The sequence below is a fragment of the Peromyscus californicus genome, unplaced genomic scaffold (genome assembly GCF_007827085.1).
Source record: "Peromyscus californicus insignis strain IS unplaced genomic scaffold, ASM782708v3 Scaffold_12__1_contigs__length_115047231, whole genome shotgun sequence".
In the NCBI taxonomy this organism is placed as follows: Eukaryota; Metazoa; Chordata; class Mammalia; order Rodentia; family Cricetidae; genus Peromyscus; species Peromyscus californicus.
The window spans coordinates 95,165,749-95,183,371 of NW_026294413.1; the positions used below are offsets into that span (position 1 = coordinate 95,165,749).

The 17,623-nt window shown below is 37.5% G+C and overlaps 1 protein-coding gene across 1 annotated transcript in view; it reads left to right on the plus strand.

Moving 5' to 3' along the window:
* Positions 1 to 17,623, plus strand: part of Wapl (WAPL cohesin release factor) — a 70,361-nt gene that overhangs the window by 32,613 nt on the left and 20,125 nt on the right. The window contains exons 5-9 of the mRNA XM_052733983.1: positions 10,351 to 10,446; positions 12,087 to 12,239; positions 12,497 to 12,633; positions 13,493 to 13,604; positions 16,397 to 16,624. Coding sequence (XP_052589943.1) covers positions 10,351 to 10,446; positions 12,087 to 12,239; positions 12,497 to 12,633; positions 13,493 to 13,604; positions 16,397 to 16,624 — 726 coding nt within the window. The remainder of the gene's footprint in view (positions 1 to 10,350; positions 10,447 to 12,086; positions 12,240 to 12,496; positions 12,634 to 13,492; positions 13,605 to 16,396; positions 16,625 to 17,623) is intronic.

Sequence of the window (17,623 nt, forward strand, 5' to 3'; positions counted from 1 at the left end):
TTCTCACAATAAAACAATTCTTAATCATCTTTTTTTTCCTTATTTGTATTTAATTTTTGGAGTGTTTTGCTTTGCCATGTTAGTTATCTAACCCAAGGCCTCATACATCCTAGGCAAGCACTCTACCACTGAGCTATACCTGCAGCCCTATGTTAAGTTTTTAAATTTAGTTTTCAACTTAATATTGAGGGATTTTGCTTTGCTATTCACACAACTTAAAAAGTTAAGATTGTACATGCACTTGACCTGATTTTGGTGTAATTTATCTGGCCTAAAGTAAATCAGGTCATGAAAACAAGTCGGCAGCAGACCTATTTGCTGCTGTCTTAATGGACATGATATTATAGTGCCAAGAAAATTAAGGAAATTACTGCTGATTTTTTTAAACTTAAAAAGCTATGGGATTGAACACATTTGAAAGATGTAATGTGGGTAAAGCCTTGTTATAACATAGTAGTAGTTCTAGTATTTTATTCCCTGAAGAGACTTAAATACTCCCTCCTTTTGTGTGAGTAATTAGGATTCATAGAAAACTAAATTCTCCAAGGAATTTTTATGTAGATTATCTTTCAGATACCATAAGAGAGAAGGGGTGTGAGTGGATTTAGGAAATGTTCTCAGCAGCTGTAGAATGGCCTCAACTTGAATTTGTCTAGTGCTTCCTCTGATTCAATGTAGTTGCCATGTTCTTGGTAGGAACACTAGAGGAGATACTGTGTTCTCATTGCTTCAAAACCCTGTTAAGTACACAGCTCTGAAACATGTAAAATGTATACATTCTTCTTGTTGTTAAAGACTATGGACTTAAACCCAATGCCTTATACTTAGTTAGGGCCTTGCATATGCCAGGCAATTTTCTACTTCTGACCTATATATCTCTACCCCTCATGCTGTGTTTTTACATATGATTGCATACCTAGTTTTGTAGAACCTAGAGTTCATGTGGTGCTTTCACTTCTGGGCCAGCCCCAGGTTTATTCTGGCCTTCATGCTTTTATATTTTACTTGTCTTTGTCTAGAGTGAGAAATCTGGTGTCATTATCTTTAGTATGCTTGACCATTTATTGGGTCCTAATATTTGTTAACGGTTTCTTGATCACTTAAGTCATCTTCTCACCTTAATAATACAGACATAGGTTACTAGCTAAGCGTTTCCTTTTCTCTACCTTCTCATAAACATTAACTTTCTTTAAAAAAATTTTTTTTAGATACTTACTTATTTTATGTTTAAAAGTCTACATGTATGTATGTGCACCCATGTGTATGCCTGGTTGCCCAAGGACAGAAGAATTTGTCAGATTCCCTGGTGCTGGAGTTATAGATGGTTGTGAAGTGCATGTGGTTGCTGGGAACCAAATCTAGGTCCTCTGCAAATGCACTCAACTGCTGACCCATCTTCTCCAGCCCTGCATTAACTTTATTAAGTATGTCATCTGGACAGTTTTCACCTTACCAAGAGTATAGGCAGGAGTTGTTATATTAGGATTGAATGTTGGCTGGAGGTTACATGCTACAGAAAAATGAGAAGGGTGAAGAAAACTGGTTAAAAAACCGGTTGAAATAATGGCTTTAAAAAGTCATTTGCTGGGTTTGAGAATTGGCTTGGTTGTTCAGAGCATTCATGCTTTTCCAGAGGACCCAGGTTTGATCCCCAGGACCCACATGATGGTTCATACCATTAGTTTCAGCATCTGACACCCTCTTCTGACCTCTGTAGGCTCCAGACATGCATGTGGTACATATACATCCATGGATGCAAAACAGTCATACACATGTTAAAAAACAAATGAAAAAGAAAAGAGAGAGGAGAGTCATTTGCTGGTTAGGAAAATAAAGGGACTTTAGGAATTAGACTTGAACATAACTGTATTTAAGTAACCTTGCTTAGGTCTTAGTGGTTGATCGTTTGGAAATTCTGGTGCTTTTGTTTATGAAATGTTAATCAGTTTCTGATTTCTGGCTACCATTTTCCTACCTCCCTTATTTGCGGCTGTCATACATGTGCTGATTTACAGAGATCATTTCTTCTGCTTGCTCTACCCACTTTAAATTCAACTTTTACTTACTCCTGTCTGCATCTAAGGCAATGTTTTTTTAATCAGCCAGAATCACCTTCAGTGCTTGGAAGGTGGCATTTTTCCTGGGATGTTGGCCATCTTGTTTTACAACTAAGACTACTTCTGGATCTTTGAAACTAATATAAGATCAGTTGTGGTTTCAATTTTCAAATATTTCTACCACTGCTTTTCAGTGTTTCTCTGTAGTTTAAAACTGGGCCCATCTGGCCCTATCTTTTGTCTGACTTTCTAAGGAACATTTTGGACTTAAATTTTTACTTTCCTTCTGTTATTCAATATGACACTAGATAATAAGCTTCTGGCAATTGGATTAAAATTTACTTCTTATCATAAATCATGAGTACATACTAATTTGTATTAGAAAATTGCAATTGTATGAGCCTGCAAGTTTAAAGTTGTATAGCTTTATATTTTATAAATTCTTTTTTGTTTCCTGAAATTAATTTATATAAGTTCTCAATTTAAAAACAGAATCCTGTAACTGAAGAGATTTTAAAGGACAAGTACTCCCACATCTCACACAAGAACAAATGTTCCTTCACACAGTGCTTGTTTTAGCAGTTAGAACTCACTTTCCCAAAACAGCTTTTTTTGTTTTTTGTCCAATGTATTTACTGAGTGTTGCTTTTGTCCTGTATTTGAGGGTTTACCTACCATTTGAGAATTCAGACATCTAGGTGGTGGTGATTTCTAAAAACTAGAAACCTGAGATGTTAATGCATAGGAAGCCTGAATAAAAGATAGACGAGAGCTGGTGTGATGGTTGGGAATGTTGCAGAGTATAAAGTTAAAATCTATCCAGGTGTGGTGGCACATGCCTTTAATCCCAGCACTCAGGAGGCTGAGTTCTGAATTTGAGACCAGCCAGTCTACAGAGTGAGTTCCAGGACAGCCAGGGCTACACAAAGAAACCCTGTTTCAAAAGAAAAAAAAAAAAGAAAGAAAGAAAGAAGTTAAGTCATGACCATCTATTTACAGTTTAGATTGACAATCCAGAGTAGTTTAATAAAGGTTGTCAAGTAGGTCCTGGTTGACTATGGGTATGGGAGAAAGTCATCTTGATTGGCGCTTCTTCCTTGTCTCTTTATTCCATGTATGATCTCAGTGCTAGCCGATTGGGGATACCAGAAGAAAGAAAAAGAATGTCTTTGAACATTTGCTGGACTGTTTTTCCAAACTGGAATTTTAAATAGTTTTAGCATCTTTCTTTTATAGAAATAGTGTTTGAATACCAAACTAGGCATTCTCAACTGTTGATCTATGTAAGTAATGAAGTAAAAATACTGAGGAAATTTAAAATAATTTTTCTGTATAATCCCTTTTTCTTTAATGTTTTTTTAAAAAATGCTACTAAAATACTACTACTCTTAGTTTTCCTTCATTCGGGTGCTTTTTTTTTTTTTTTAAAGTGTATCTGAGTGTTTTGCCTGCATGCATGTAAAAAGGCATTTTGTGCATGCATGGTGCCCACAGAGGCAGAAGGGAGTGCTAGATCCTCTGGAACTGGAGTTACAAATGGCTGTGAGCCACCATGTGGGTTCTGGGAATGGAATACAAGTCCGTTGGAAGAGCAGTAGAGGAGGACGCCTGACATTGATTTGTGGTCTCTACAGGCTTGCACACCGAGGCACACACACTGCACACAGACACAAGTTATTCAGAATTTGTTTACAGGTTACACTTGCCTTGCCCACTAAGATTAAAGGTGTAAAGTCACTTGCTATTTTCACATAGTACTTGAGGGTAGTTCTGCCTCTTGGATAGTTGGTCTATCCTTCCTCATTTATTTGAAATATGAGTAGGTTTCTTGGTTCTGGTTTGCTCTAAATTTTAGTTTTTTTCATGCTGTTTTCATTCTTAGTGAATGGTATGTACAACATTAACATTTTCCCAAAAGTAAAATCCATTTTTAAAAAAAGTTAATTTAGGCCAGGTGGTGGCGGCGCATGCCTTTAATCCCAGCACTCGGGAGGCAGAGCCAGGCGGATCTCTGTGAGTTCGAGGCCAGCCTGGGCTACCAAGTGAGTTCCAGGAAAGGCGCAAAGCTACACAGAGAAACCCTGTCTCGAAAAACAAAACAAAACAAAACAAAACAAAAAGTTAATTTAGTTAAGGGTCACTTGATTTGAGATCTGTTCACACTTCTCACCACTTGTAGGGAACCTGCTTTATTTTCTGTTTTCCTTTTTATAAAAACAACCTGACTCTTTGTTACTAACTTTCCTTGCTAAAAAGTAAAATTTGTTTTTTGTTTGAGAGTTTTTTGTTTGTTTGTTTGTTTTAATAGTAAAAGGGTCTAACTGTGTCCTGGGCTGACCTGAAACTTACTGTGTATCCCCAAATCCTCCTGCCTCAATCTCCTGAGAGCTAATATTATAGGCCCATGCGACCACACCCTACTTATATGGGCTTGTTGTTGTTGGTGTTTTGTTTTTGAGACAGGGTCTTACTAGGTAGACTTGGTTGCCTCGGAGCTTGCTGTCCAGACCATATTGACCTTGAACTCAGTGATCTGTCTGTCTTGGCCTCAGAGTATTGGGATTAAAGGGTGGGTGTCACCATGCCTGACTTAGAAGAGATTTTTTTTTGTATTTTGCTTATTTTGCTTAGTAATATCTCTTGGGAATCACTTAGTATTGGCTAATTCTTCAGAGTAGTAATAATGTAAGAACTTCGCTTTAGATTGCTTTTTTACTTTAGTTGCATTCTTTCATATACTGAGTATTTATATTTAAATTACTTTTAAACCATTTTTTAAAATTTATATTTCATGTGTATGGTTGTTTTGCCTGTGTGTATATCTGTGCACTGTGTGTAAGCCTAGTTCCCATTGAGGCCAGAAGAAGGCATTGGACTCCTGGAACTGGAGTTGCAGACTGCTGTGAGCTGCTTTGTGGGTGCTGGGAATCAAACCTGGGTCTTCAGGAAGAGCAGCCAGTGTGCTCTTTACCCTTGAGCCATCTTTTCATCACCCCCTTACTATTTTGTCTATGTAGTTTTTCTTTGACTCCCCAGTTTCTGTTGGCTTTTTGTTTTTCTTCCTCTCTTTTCTTTCTCTTCTTTTTGTTGCTAGTAAGGCACTATGTCCAGACAGACACAGTTATATATTGCAGCACTTTGAACATTCATTTAGACAGACTTATGCTGATTGGTGGGAATACATTGCTGTGTTCATGAAATCTTTGTGGATAAATCTGGGTGAAGTATAGCCAGCTTACTGTTTTTTGTTTTTACTATAGTCTTATTTAAAACTCATGAGTTTGGTCTTGTTAACATAAAAATCATGGCATAAAAATGGTGACACCCTTCTCCCCTACACACACACTTTTAGAAGCCAACTCATTGGAAAATAGCAATATACTCTTATTCTTTGCTCTTCAGGAAGGAACTCTGCTTTCTTCTTTTTTAAAATGATTTATTTTTATTTTTATGTGTGTATCTGTGTGTCAGGTCCCCTGGAACTGGAATAGCAGACAGTTGTGAGCTGCCTTGTGGGTGTTGGGAATTGAACCCAGGTCCTCTAGAAGAGCAGCCAGTTCTCTTAACTGCTGAGGCATCTGTCCAGCCCCTCAACTTTATTTTCTTATCATTTATAATTATACCTCAGTGAAACAGTGTGTTAAATCATGCTCTGGACGTTGTCATCATAAAAAACAACTTTTTATTTATGTTTTTATTGAAACTATCACTCATGTATAAAATACGTTGATTGTTGACTTAATTTTTTCTTTAACTGTACTTAATTACTGCATGTAAAATTCGTGTTTGTTGTGTATATTCCTAGAGAACTAAATAAGAACAAACATAGGATGTTGTAAGATGACTATCTGAAACATGCCTACCTGGTTCCAAATCGTTAGAATGTTAGCATATTCATGAGAGCTTTACACTCTTTGTTCTAAGTATTCTTTTTTTTAGATTACAGAGCAAACAAGCCATAAGTTGTCTAACAAAAAGTAAAGTTAAGAAATCTGAGCCAGGCAGTGGTGGTGCATGCCTTTAATCCCAGCACTTGGGAGGCAGAGCCAGGCGAATCTCTTGAGTTCGAGTCCAGCCTGGTCTACAAAGTGAGATCCAGGACAGGCTCCAAAAGCTACACAGAGAAACCCTGTCTCGAAAAACCAGAAAGAAAGAAAGAAAGAAATCTGATTAATGTGCTATGTATCTGCTTTTAGAACTTAAAAAAAAGGAAAAAAGATTAAAGATAACTTTGGTACAGTATGAATGACCTAATTAAGACTTAGCCGTTTTTCTACATGGTGTTCATGATTTTTATTTTTCATGAAAAGTTGATTGCTCTGTAATTCTTTTTTTTTTTTTTTTTTTTTTTTTTGTTTTGAGACAGGGTTTCTCTGTGTAGCTTTGTGCCTTTCCTGGATCTCGCTCTGTAGACCAGGCTGGCCTTGAACTCACAAAGATCCGCCTGCCTCTGCCTCCCAAGTGCTGGGATTAAAGGTGTGCGCCACCACCGCCCAGCCTGTAGTTGTTCTTTTTAAAACCCATTTTTAGTTATTTTGCACAATCACTTTTACTATATAAAATTAGAATGTGACATCAGATGCTGTGGTGTTTATATACACAATTCACATTGGAGCAAGTGGAGTTCTTGTATCATTTTTTCAATTGCTGTTAAGAGTTCAGGATCAATTTAGTGTTCTTTCCCTTTCTCCCTTCCTGGCTAACACCTCTATGTTATTTAGGTAGATGCAGCTTTAGTAGCTCTCTTCCCCTGTAATAAGCACTGTAACTGGCCAGAGAGATGATGGCTTAGTAGTTTCATGGCTCATAACCATCCATAACTCTAGTTCCAGGGCATCTGATGCCCTCTTCTGCCCTCCATGGGCACTAGGCAAAACATTAATACGCATAAATAAATCTAAAAAATTATTTTAAAGCCTTGTAGCTATAAGATTTGGGAATAAAAGTCAAGGGAAAGTTCTGATCAGATCTAGTTTTTTTAATACTACTATACACTAGCATTAAAATGGTAAACATCGAATACTTTAAAATTATAGGCTTATCAAATTATATGCTTAAATATAGTGTATTAGTTACTTTTCTCATTGTGACAAAATCCCCAATAAGAAGCAACTTTGGTATAATCCATCATGGTGGGGAAGTCCTGGCAGCAGGAGCTTGAGGCAGCTCGCCACACTGCATCCCAGTTTGGGAAGCAGAGATGGATGGGTGCTAGTGCTCAGCTCACTTTCTCCTTTTTATGCAGTCCTAGACCCCAGCCCTTGGAATTGTACTGCTCATATTCAAGGTGGGTCTTTTCACCTCTCATTAGATAATCCCCCATAGACGTGCATAGAGCCTTGTTTCCTGGGTGATTTTAGAGCTTGTCAAGTTGATGGTATCAGCCATCACCAAGAATAAGAAATGTATTTTGCTTTGTTTTTATTTGAGAAAAGGCATTTGTAGCAGGCTCTGTGTAGGTGAGACTGGCCTTGAACTCCTTGATCCTCCATCGCCTATGCTAACTAAAAAAGTTTTTTTAAATGTAATATGACCTTTTTGAGGTTTCTGGGCTCTGCATTTCCTCTTATTCCCCCCCCCCCAACCCCCAACACACAGATCCACCTGCTTCTGCCTTCCGACTGCTGGGATTAAAGGCGTGTATCACCACTGTCCGGCTCTCTGTCTCTTATTTTGTTTTTTTGAGACAGGGTTTCTCTGCATAGTCTTGGCTGTCCTGAAACTCTCTGTAGACCAGGCTGACCTTGTGACCTCGAACTCAAGAGATCCAACTGCCTAGGCATCCCAAGTGCTAGGATTACAGGCGTTCACCACCACAGCCCAGTTCCTCCTAACTCTTATTATAGAATGTTTCAATGCCAGCTTTTTCCTTTTGTTTATCTGAGTCTCTGTATGGTGGATAAACTACCTACCCCCCTCCAGTTGCTTATTTATTTTGAAGGTATTGACTCATAGTGTAGCCCAGCATAGCTATTAGTAATATTTAGTACTTAACCTAGTAATTAGAGTTTTGCCTGCTCTTAAGTGTTTTAGTTAAGAACCTTGCATTGCCCTGTTTTGTTCTATGGAGAATTAGCCTTTTTCTTACCCCTGAGATTATTACCTAGAGTCAGTACATTCTTAAAAGAAATAGAATGGGGTCCTGGAGAGATGACTTAGTGGTTAAGAGCACTGACTACTCCTCAGAGGACCTGGGTTCAATTCCCAGCACTCACATGGCACCTCACAACTGTTTATAACTCACAGTTGTGGTACCCAGATCTTTAAGCAGGCAAAACACCAATACTTGTAAAATAAACAAAAAAAAATTAAAAAACAAATAAAAGTCAGTAGAATGTTTGCATGTTCAAGCACTTTACTCTGTCTCTGACTTTTTCCGCACTGCTGGAAATGGAACCAGGGGCCTTGTGCATGCTAGGCAGGTGCACTACCAGCACAGTTCCAACCCAGGACAGATTTATACCAAAAGCCTGTACTTAGAGTGTGCTTGAGGTACTAGAGGTGGCTTGAATCAAGGATTTAATAGTTAACAGGCACACAGCTTGTATAGTGGTTGTCTAAGATGAACATGAACAGAGAGCTGGTTTTTAGAATTTATGTTAAATCCACTCTGTGTACATATGACCCAGAAAATCTGATCAAGTCCTTATGTGAGTTCATAACTTATTTAGATGTGATAATGAATCATTACTTAATGCAAATCTAGTTCATAAGAGTAATGGTAACAGCAATATTTGGCCATTATTGAGGTAGGTTTTTTGTACAAATGCTCTTTATTTTGTGTGTGTTGCACTAAAACGTAGAAAAATTGCAGTCATAAACAGAATCATTAGTCAGATCAGAGATTTGAGGTTTAAAATGACAAAATTCAGTATCAGGTTTTCTTTGAAGGTAAAATGGTATGTTTGGCTTGTTATTCTTTGTTTAATCAGTTTCCTTTTGTAAATAAAGGTTTTATTCCTTCTATACAAATTTAATCTTATGGGTTTGAATTTACAGGTTTCATTATTTGTGGTTCTGAATTTCAGAATGTTAAAAATTACTTTTCTTTCCCCCCCGGAGCTGAGGATGGAATCCAGGGCTGAGTGCTGGATTCTACCACTGAGCTAAATCCCAAACCCCAAGACTAATTTTAAATAAATGATTTAGCAGGACAACAGCCTGTATTCAAGAGAATTTATATCTTTATGAACATTTAATGTTTTTGTATTTTTGCTACAGAATTCCCAATTGCTAGTACACTGAACTTCTTGAGACTGTTGTGTCTTGTGAGGTAGTACACAGCTCCCTTTGTAACATTTCAACAATTTTCAATGTATGGTGTACATTTGGCTCCAGCGGCTTCACTTAAATGAGTATGGAACTTCTTTCCGCCTCTCACAAACTGCTTAGTTCCCATTGGTAGAGAATTATGAAGCAAGAATGACTAGTATGAGGAATAAAGTTTTGCTAATGAACATGTTAAATATATTAAATACTAGACTTTCAAAACATTTACTTTAAAAAATATGCATTTACCTATCTTTTCTGTGTGTTTATATGTGAGAGAGTGTAGGCACATACATACAAAGATGTGTTATGTGGAGGTCATGGGACAACTTTTAGGAGTTGGTTCTTGCTTTCTACCTTGTTGAACCAGGTCTTGTTCCTGCTACTGTTATGCCACATACTCTAGGCTAGCTGGTTCTCAAGCTTCTGGGCAGTCTTCTGATTGTAGAAGTGCTAGGACTCCAGATGCTTGCTTGCTACATGCAGCTTCCAGAGACGATTCCAGCTGTCATCCTGTACTGCTAGAACTTGTACTAAGTGAGCTATTTCTTCATCCCCAATAAAGTACTTTATACAGAAAACAGTTTTTAATGCCAAAATTTCCCATTCCCATTACTTTTAGGGAGTAGATTTGCATTAAGTGATTACTCATTATTATATCAAAGTAATTTATGAACTCATGGAATGACCCAATCAGATTTTATGGGTCACACACATGTGCATGGAATAGATGAAACATAAACTAGCTCTCAGTTCTTTATGTTCCTCTCAGACAACTGCTATATAATCTATGTGCTTGTTAGCAGTTTCAAGTGCTTTCTTCTGGTTGATTAGTTGCACAGAAGAGCAATTGCCAATTCTGTGCTAAATACCAAAGTGATTCCATCTGACTTAGGCTAGCAAAAGCCTCTTTTTTGGTCTAAGATGTATGTTTATGCATTTCAGTTATTCTGTATAAATGACACCTTTTTGTAAGGGATACAAAATGAGATGGAAGCAGTTGATCTTTTTCTCATTTCACTAGTCACCTACAAAAGCTGTATATAATGCCAGGCATTGGAACCATCCAGACTCAGAAGAATTGCCTGGACCACCAGTAGTAAAACCTCAGAATGTCACAGTAAGTAAACGTTTTATTTTTCCTCTCTAAGTAATTTATAAGTTAATCTAGATCGGTACTATCTTAATTAAAATTGAAAAGCTTTGCAAATTAAAACTTTGTAGGAGTTCAAGGCCAACCCGGACTTCATACTGAGACTCTATTTCAGAAACAAAACAACAACAAAAGACCAAACCAGAGCATTTAATCATGATTCACGTTTCATAGAATTTATAATTAGGGTTTAAGAAAAATTATTCCTTATATAAAGTATTTGTATTGATTCTTTGTGTGTGTGGTATTATGTATGTATTTGTGTGGGGGTGTGTGTAGCTGTGTGTGTACGCAATAGAGGACAACTTTTAAGAGTAATTTCTTTGGCTGGAGAGATGGCTCAGCAGTTAAGAGCACTGACTGCTCTTCTAGAGGACCCAGGTTCAATTCCCAGGACCTACATGGCAGCTAACAGCTGTCTAACTCCAAGTTCTGACACCCTCACACAAACATACGTGTAGGCAAAACATCAATGCAAAAAAAAAAAAAAAAGAACAGTTTCTTTTCTTCCATCATGTGGGTTCTGGGGCTCAAGCTCAGGTTGTCAGGCTTGCTTGGCAAGCACCTTTACTTGCTCAGCAATCTCACTGGCCCTCTCTGCCTCATTTTGAGAAAGAGTCTCATTGAATTTGGCTAGTTCAGCTCGACTAGTTGAGCGTCAAGGATGCACTAATCTTCACCCCAAACTGCTGCTGTGTTGTTTTTGCTTTACTGCTGTGCCCAGTTATTTTTTTATTTATTTTTATGTATATATGCTGAGGATCCAGACTCGGGTCCTCATGCTTGCATGGCAGGCACTTCACCAGCTGAGCATTCTCCCAGCCTAGTGATCTCAGAACTTAAAATAAAGCTAGGAATGATGGTCGATACTTGTAATCACAGCCCTTGAAGGCTGAGGTAGGAGAATCACTTAAAGTTTGGTGCCTCTGTCTTTTCAGTAATTATTTTTATTTTATGTGTAAGAGTGTTTTAATAGTGAAGCTACCAAAGGAATGAGTTGTTACAACATTAACAAAAATTTGGGGGTAGAGTGAAGTCAAGGGCCTCATGCATAGACAACTGCTCATCCTCAGTTCCAAGAATAGAACTATAGTATAGGAGTTTCCTTTAAATTGATTATGATGTCCCTGTCATATATGCTAGTAATTATTTGTGATGCTGAAACATGCTTTGTTCTTGTTACAACTTAGTATTTTTATTCTTTATTGCTTTTAGTTTCCTATGCTTTTATGATGCTTTTACTGTAGTTTTTCTGAAGCCCTGTCTAACTGCTTATCAATGCTACTCATGCATGCAATTGTGGTTCTTTATTCTCTTATCAGTCTTAGAAGCAAACAAATGATATGAAATGTGACGTTTAAAAAGCTAAAAGTATTTCTCAAGTGGTTCTTTTGTGTTTGAAACATTTAAATCTTAGTAGTGCATGGAATTTGAATTATCTCTTAGGACCTTTCAGCAGCCTCCCTCTTCTCCCTTCAAAAAAAAAAAGAAAGAAAGAAAGAAAAAAAACTTCATTTACTTTTTAAAAGCTAAATTTGTCACATAGACAAGATGTTACCTTTTAAAATATTTGCTTAGAACAACTAATTTAATACCTTTATTAATAGGTGAGGCTGTCTTCAAAGGAACCAAATCAAAAAGATGATGGAGTTTTTAAGGCTCCTGCACCACCACTCAAAGTGATAAAAACTGTGACAATACCTACTCAGCCCTACCAAGATATAGTTACTGCACTGAAATGCAGAAAAGAAGACAAAGAAGTAAGCGGCCGTATACAGTTTTACTGCACGTGGATAGGTTTCTGTGTGTGACATTTAGCCTTCTGTCTTGAACAACTATCACTACACCGATAGCCACGTATTTGAACCACAGACGTACCTTGTCCTACTAGTACTAGTGATTTAAGAACATTTTGTTGACATCTAATGAATGATGTATAGGCTTTTTATTAAATATAGTGATTTAGATATGCTAGTTCTTAGTTACGAAAGAGGTGGGCTTATTTTTTTCTTGGCAGTTATATACTGTTGTTCAGCACGTGAAGCACTTCAATGATGTGGTGGAATTTGGTGAAAATCAAGAGTTCACCGATGACATTGAATACTTGTTAAGTGGCTTAAAGAGTACTCAGCCTCTAAACACACGTTGCCTTAGGTAAGATCTTAATTTTACATTTTATAATGTTGTGCATGCTATGTCATTAAAGTTTTTTCAATTAGATGGCTTTAAATTTGTTAGTAAAGCTAATTTTAAGAAATTTTGTGTTGATAATCAGTGATATGTTAAATGTTTCCTTTTTTTCTATAGTATAGGCTTCAGTTTCCAGATGCTAAAAGAATAAATAGTATACTAAGGAATCTGAAGGTGTTTTTTGTTTTTTGTTTGTTTGAGACAGGGTTTCTCTGTGTAACAGCCCTGGCTGTCCTGGAACTCACTCTGTAGACCAGGCTGGCCTCGAACTCACAGATGTACCTGCCTATGCCTCTTGAGTGCTGGGATTAAAGGTGTGCGCCGCCATCGCCCAAGGTGAGGGTGGGTTTTTTTTTTTTTTTCCAATTATCTCAAAATTACAGACATCAAGTGATAAATTGATTTGAGCAGAGACATGGGTCATCTTTTACATATCATGTGGTAATAGATTGAATACCTAGACTTGGTCATATTATTTATAGTGAGTTGGAGTATATCCAATCAAATATAACCACCTCTAGTTTTCATATAATAGCAGCATTATGAAAGATAACTAGAATTTTATGATTTTAATGGTTGTTGTGACTTTAGGAATACACTACAGACATCATGCTATTCATTTTTATAAATGTAGTGTGTGCCCAGTCACACTCAAAGCCTTGGTACATGTTTGAAAATTGTGGTTTGCCCATGGTTTTTATCTTTGTGTTGTCAGTACTTTAAGCCTTCTGCTTCTTTCTCATTTGCTTGTTTGGAATTATGCAAAGTACAGCTAATGTCCTAGCAATTTTTAGCTGTCCTAACATAATCTGTTTCCTTCTAGTGTTATTAGCTTGGCTACTAAATGTGCCATGCCCAGTTTTCGAATGCACCTGAGAGCACATGGGATGGTCGCAATGGTCTTTAAAACCTTGGATGATTCTCAGCACCATCAGGTATTTTTAAGTTTCTGAGGTTGAGAGGTATTACTGAAAAATTGTAGTCTTTGACTATATCAGAAAATACCTTCATTGGTATTCATATAAATGAATTAAAGATTGAGTTTATTTTATTTGCTTGATAAGTAGAGATGATAACTACATTTTTGCTTCATAAATCGTGTTTTCTGGAGACATTTTTCTTCAGAAAAGTTTTTGTTATATTTATAATATACAAGTTTATATTATTAAAATCTTACTCATTTTTCAGTTAGCATACTATACTGAATATTTTATAATGTAAGATTATTTCCTCTATTTAGAAGAATCTTTTAATATTGTTTGATATTAATGGCATGAAAAGGGTTTTGAAATATGGCCATGATTTTAAAATATTTGGTTCGTTGTTGGAGCTGGAAAATAACTGCATTGTGAAAAGGAATAAATAATAAAGGTTACCTAAGTTAGCTCCAGTGTCATCAAAAGTTAGGGAAAAATAGTCACTACCAAACTGAACAGTAATATATTGAGGTGGCCTTGTGTGAAAGGAAATTACAAATTGAGTGACACAAAATTAATACTGATTCTTCTAAAACCCAAAGTCATTTAGTTAAAGTGTGTGAGCATTCCTCTGTACCCAGGTTGTACTCAGCAAAGAGTAACAAGGACAGAAAGACAAGAAATGCATAGTTTGCTTCATCGCCCAGTTAGACTTCACATAGACTTAAGACAGTCTTTCCTTAGTGGGTCCCTCAGGTATTTATTGTGGCATCCTAATTTTCAAAAATGCTTTGTAAACATTTAATCAAGGGAACTAAAGAGATGGCTCAGTAGTAAAGGATCTGAGTTTGGTTTCCATCCTTATATTCTTAAGGGTATTTGTCAACCAAAGGCTGACTCAGTTAACATTATTCTAAACATCTTGAGTATTTTAAGAGCACATTTTGTTAATGCTTTATTAAAAACAGTTACTAGGGGCTAGGAATGTAGCTCAGTTGCTAGCATGCTTGCTTAGCAAGCACGAGGCCCTGGGTCTGATCCTTAGCACTGCATAAACCAGGTATTATACAGGCCTGTAATCCTGGCATTTAGGGAAGGAGAGTCAGGAGGACCAAAAGTTCATTATCCTCAACTATATAATGAGTTCAGGGCCTGCCTGGGTTACATGAGATCCCATCAAAAAATAAAACAAGACTGGTGCACGCCTTTAATCCTAGCACTCAGGAGGCAGAATCAGGCTTACCCCTATATGTTATATGTTCAAGGCTACCCTGATCTACCTGGTCTACGTAGTGAGTCCCAGAGATACATGGTGAGACCATGTCTCAAAAAACAAAGCCAAAGCCCCAACAAACTGACAGAGTTGTCAGGCCCAGTGGTGCTTGTGTTTGGCTCCTGCACTCAGGAGGCAAAGGGAAGTGGGTCTTCAGGCTAGCTTGGTCTGCATAGTGAGTTCCAGGCCAACTAGGACTACATAATGAGACTGTATCTTTAAAAAAAAAAAAAAAGAAGTTGCTTTATTACAACATTTTAAAAAGAAATTAATCCAGTTACATTTGTTTTCTATAAAACAGCATTTTCTTAGCCTGGTGGCGGCAGTGGCAACACACACCTTTAATCCCAGCGAGGCAGAGGCAGGCAGATCTCTGCGTTCTAGGCCAGCCTGGTCTACAGAGTGAGTTCCAGGACAGCCAAGGGTACACAGAGAAACCCTGTCTCAGAAAAAAACTAATTTGTTTAATTATTAATTTTTGAGTGTTTTGTTTGCTTGTTCGTCTGTGCACCAGGTGTATGCCTGGTTCTGGCAGAGGCCAGAAGATGGCATTGGATCCCTAGAACTATAGTTACAGACAGTGGTGAGCTACCATATGGATGTTGGGAATAGAGCCCAGATACGCTGGGAGAACAACTAGTGCTTGCTCTCAACTGCTGAATCATCTCTTCAGCCCCTAGTTAAATTTATTTCAGTCCCTTGTATACTGATGGAAACTCAGTTGTCTGTACTCTACAGAGGGAGAATGTGTTTTGATACAAATTATAAACATTTATGTTACTATTTTTGAACCAAAAATTGGCATATTTTTATGTTGGAAAAAACATTAAATGTATATTGTAAAAATACTGTATAATACATAAAACATTTTGTAAACTCCTCATTTAGGAAAAGTGTTCAAAGAAATAGGTAGTTGATTTTATATTCTAGTTGAACATTAATTAGAGAAGGATGATGGAGAGGAAAAAACCAACTTTTTTTTTCTTTTTCTCTTTTTGGTTTTTTGAGACAGGGTTTCTCTGTGTAACAGTCCTGGCTGGCCTAGAACTCGATTTGTAGTCCAGGCTGGCCTTGAACTCATAGAACCACCTGCCTCTGCCTCCCACGTTGGATCAAAGGCGTGTGCCACCACTGCCCAGCTGGAAAAAAACAATTTTTTTTTTTTTTTTTTAAGTTTTTCGAGACAGGGTTTCTCTGTGTAGCTTTGCGCCTTTCCTGGAACTCACTCTGTAGACCAGGCTGGCCTCGAACTCAGAAAGATTCACCTGCCTCTGCCTCCCGAGTGCTGGGATTAAAGGCGTGCGCCACGACCGCCCGGCTGAAAGAAACAATTTTTAATCAGGGTTTTATTGATCAAATAGATATATTTTCCTAGGATATTTTGGAAGAACAGTGAATCAAGCATTTTTAGGGTCTCCCAACAAACCAGCAGCAGGAATTTTAGATATTTTAACTTATAAATGTCAGTAATGTCCTTGTTTTCTAAAGTTGTTAGTAATTGCTTTCATGAATATTTCTCTTTTGGGATCTGTTGAAGAATCTGTCCCTCTGTACAGCTGCTCTCATGTACATATTGAGTAGAGATCGTTTGAACATGGATCTTGATAGGGCCAGCCTAGATCTCATGATTCGACTCTTGGAACTGGAACAAGATGCTTCTTCAGCTAAGCTACTGAATGAAAAAGACATGAACAAGATCAAAGAAAAAATCCGAAGACTCTGTGAAACTGTGCACAATAAGCATCTTGATCTAGAAAATATAACGGTGGGTTGTTTCCTTCTATAACAAATGAAGATTACACTCAGAAGTCTGGTTAGTCACAGTGACTATGTGGCTTTTGACAAATCATTTTACCTTTATTAATTAGCCTTGTTTACAGCCTTCGTTGACAGTTGTATAATAAAATTTAGCTCTGAACATCATTTCCTGTCCTAGTTAGGGTTACTGTTGCTGTGATGAAACTCCATGACCAAAACAACTTGGGGAGGAAAGGGTTTATTTCAGCTTACACTTCCAGGTAATAGTCCATCCTGAGGGAAGTCAGGGCAGGAACCTGGAGGCAGGAGCTGCTACAGAGGCCATGGAGGAATGATGCTTACTGGCTTGCTTCTTATGGCTTCCTCGGCCTGCTTTCTTAGAGAACCCAGGACTATCACAGTGGACTGGGCCTTCCCCGATCAGTCACTAATTAAGAAAATGCCCTACAGCCAGATCTTTTCTCAACTGAGATTCCCTCCTTTCAGATAACTCTCCCTTGTGTCAAGTTGATATAACATTAGCGAGCATACTCCTGAAATCAGTAAACTGTATTTGAACCTTTCCTGGTTTTGGTTTTGCTAGTAAACAGCTGTTTTTCTTGTTACATTGTGCTTAAGCTTTTTCTTTTCCTTCCTTCCCTCTGCAGTTAAGCTGTTAGCAACTGGGATTTTTATTTTTCTCCATCTCAGAAATCAGGATTTGTAAGCAAGCATTTGCTTATTCTAAACTATCTCAGGGTATCTGGAAGCTAAAAGGAGAAATTCCTAGTCACTTGCCCTTTTTGGAGCAATGTCCCTATTCATTGTAGGATTATGGCAGGTGTTTACCTTTATTCTGAGAACAGTTCCCCCCAACAGATGATGATAGTTTAATGGTTACAAGGCTAGTAAGATAATTGACCCATGGTTTTGAGGAGAGGAGAAAAGATTATTGTTGTATAACTTGATTTTGTAAGATAAAACTTTTTTCTATTGCCTGCTTAACTAAGAGGACTGCAACATTTGC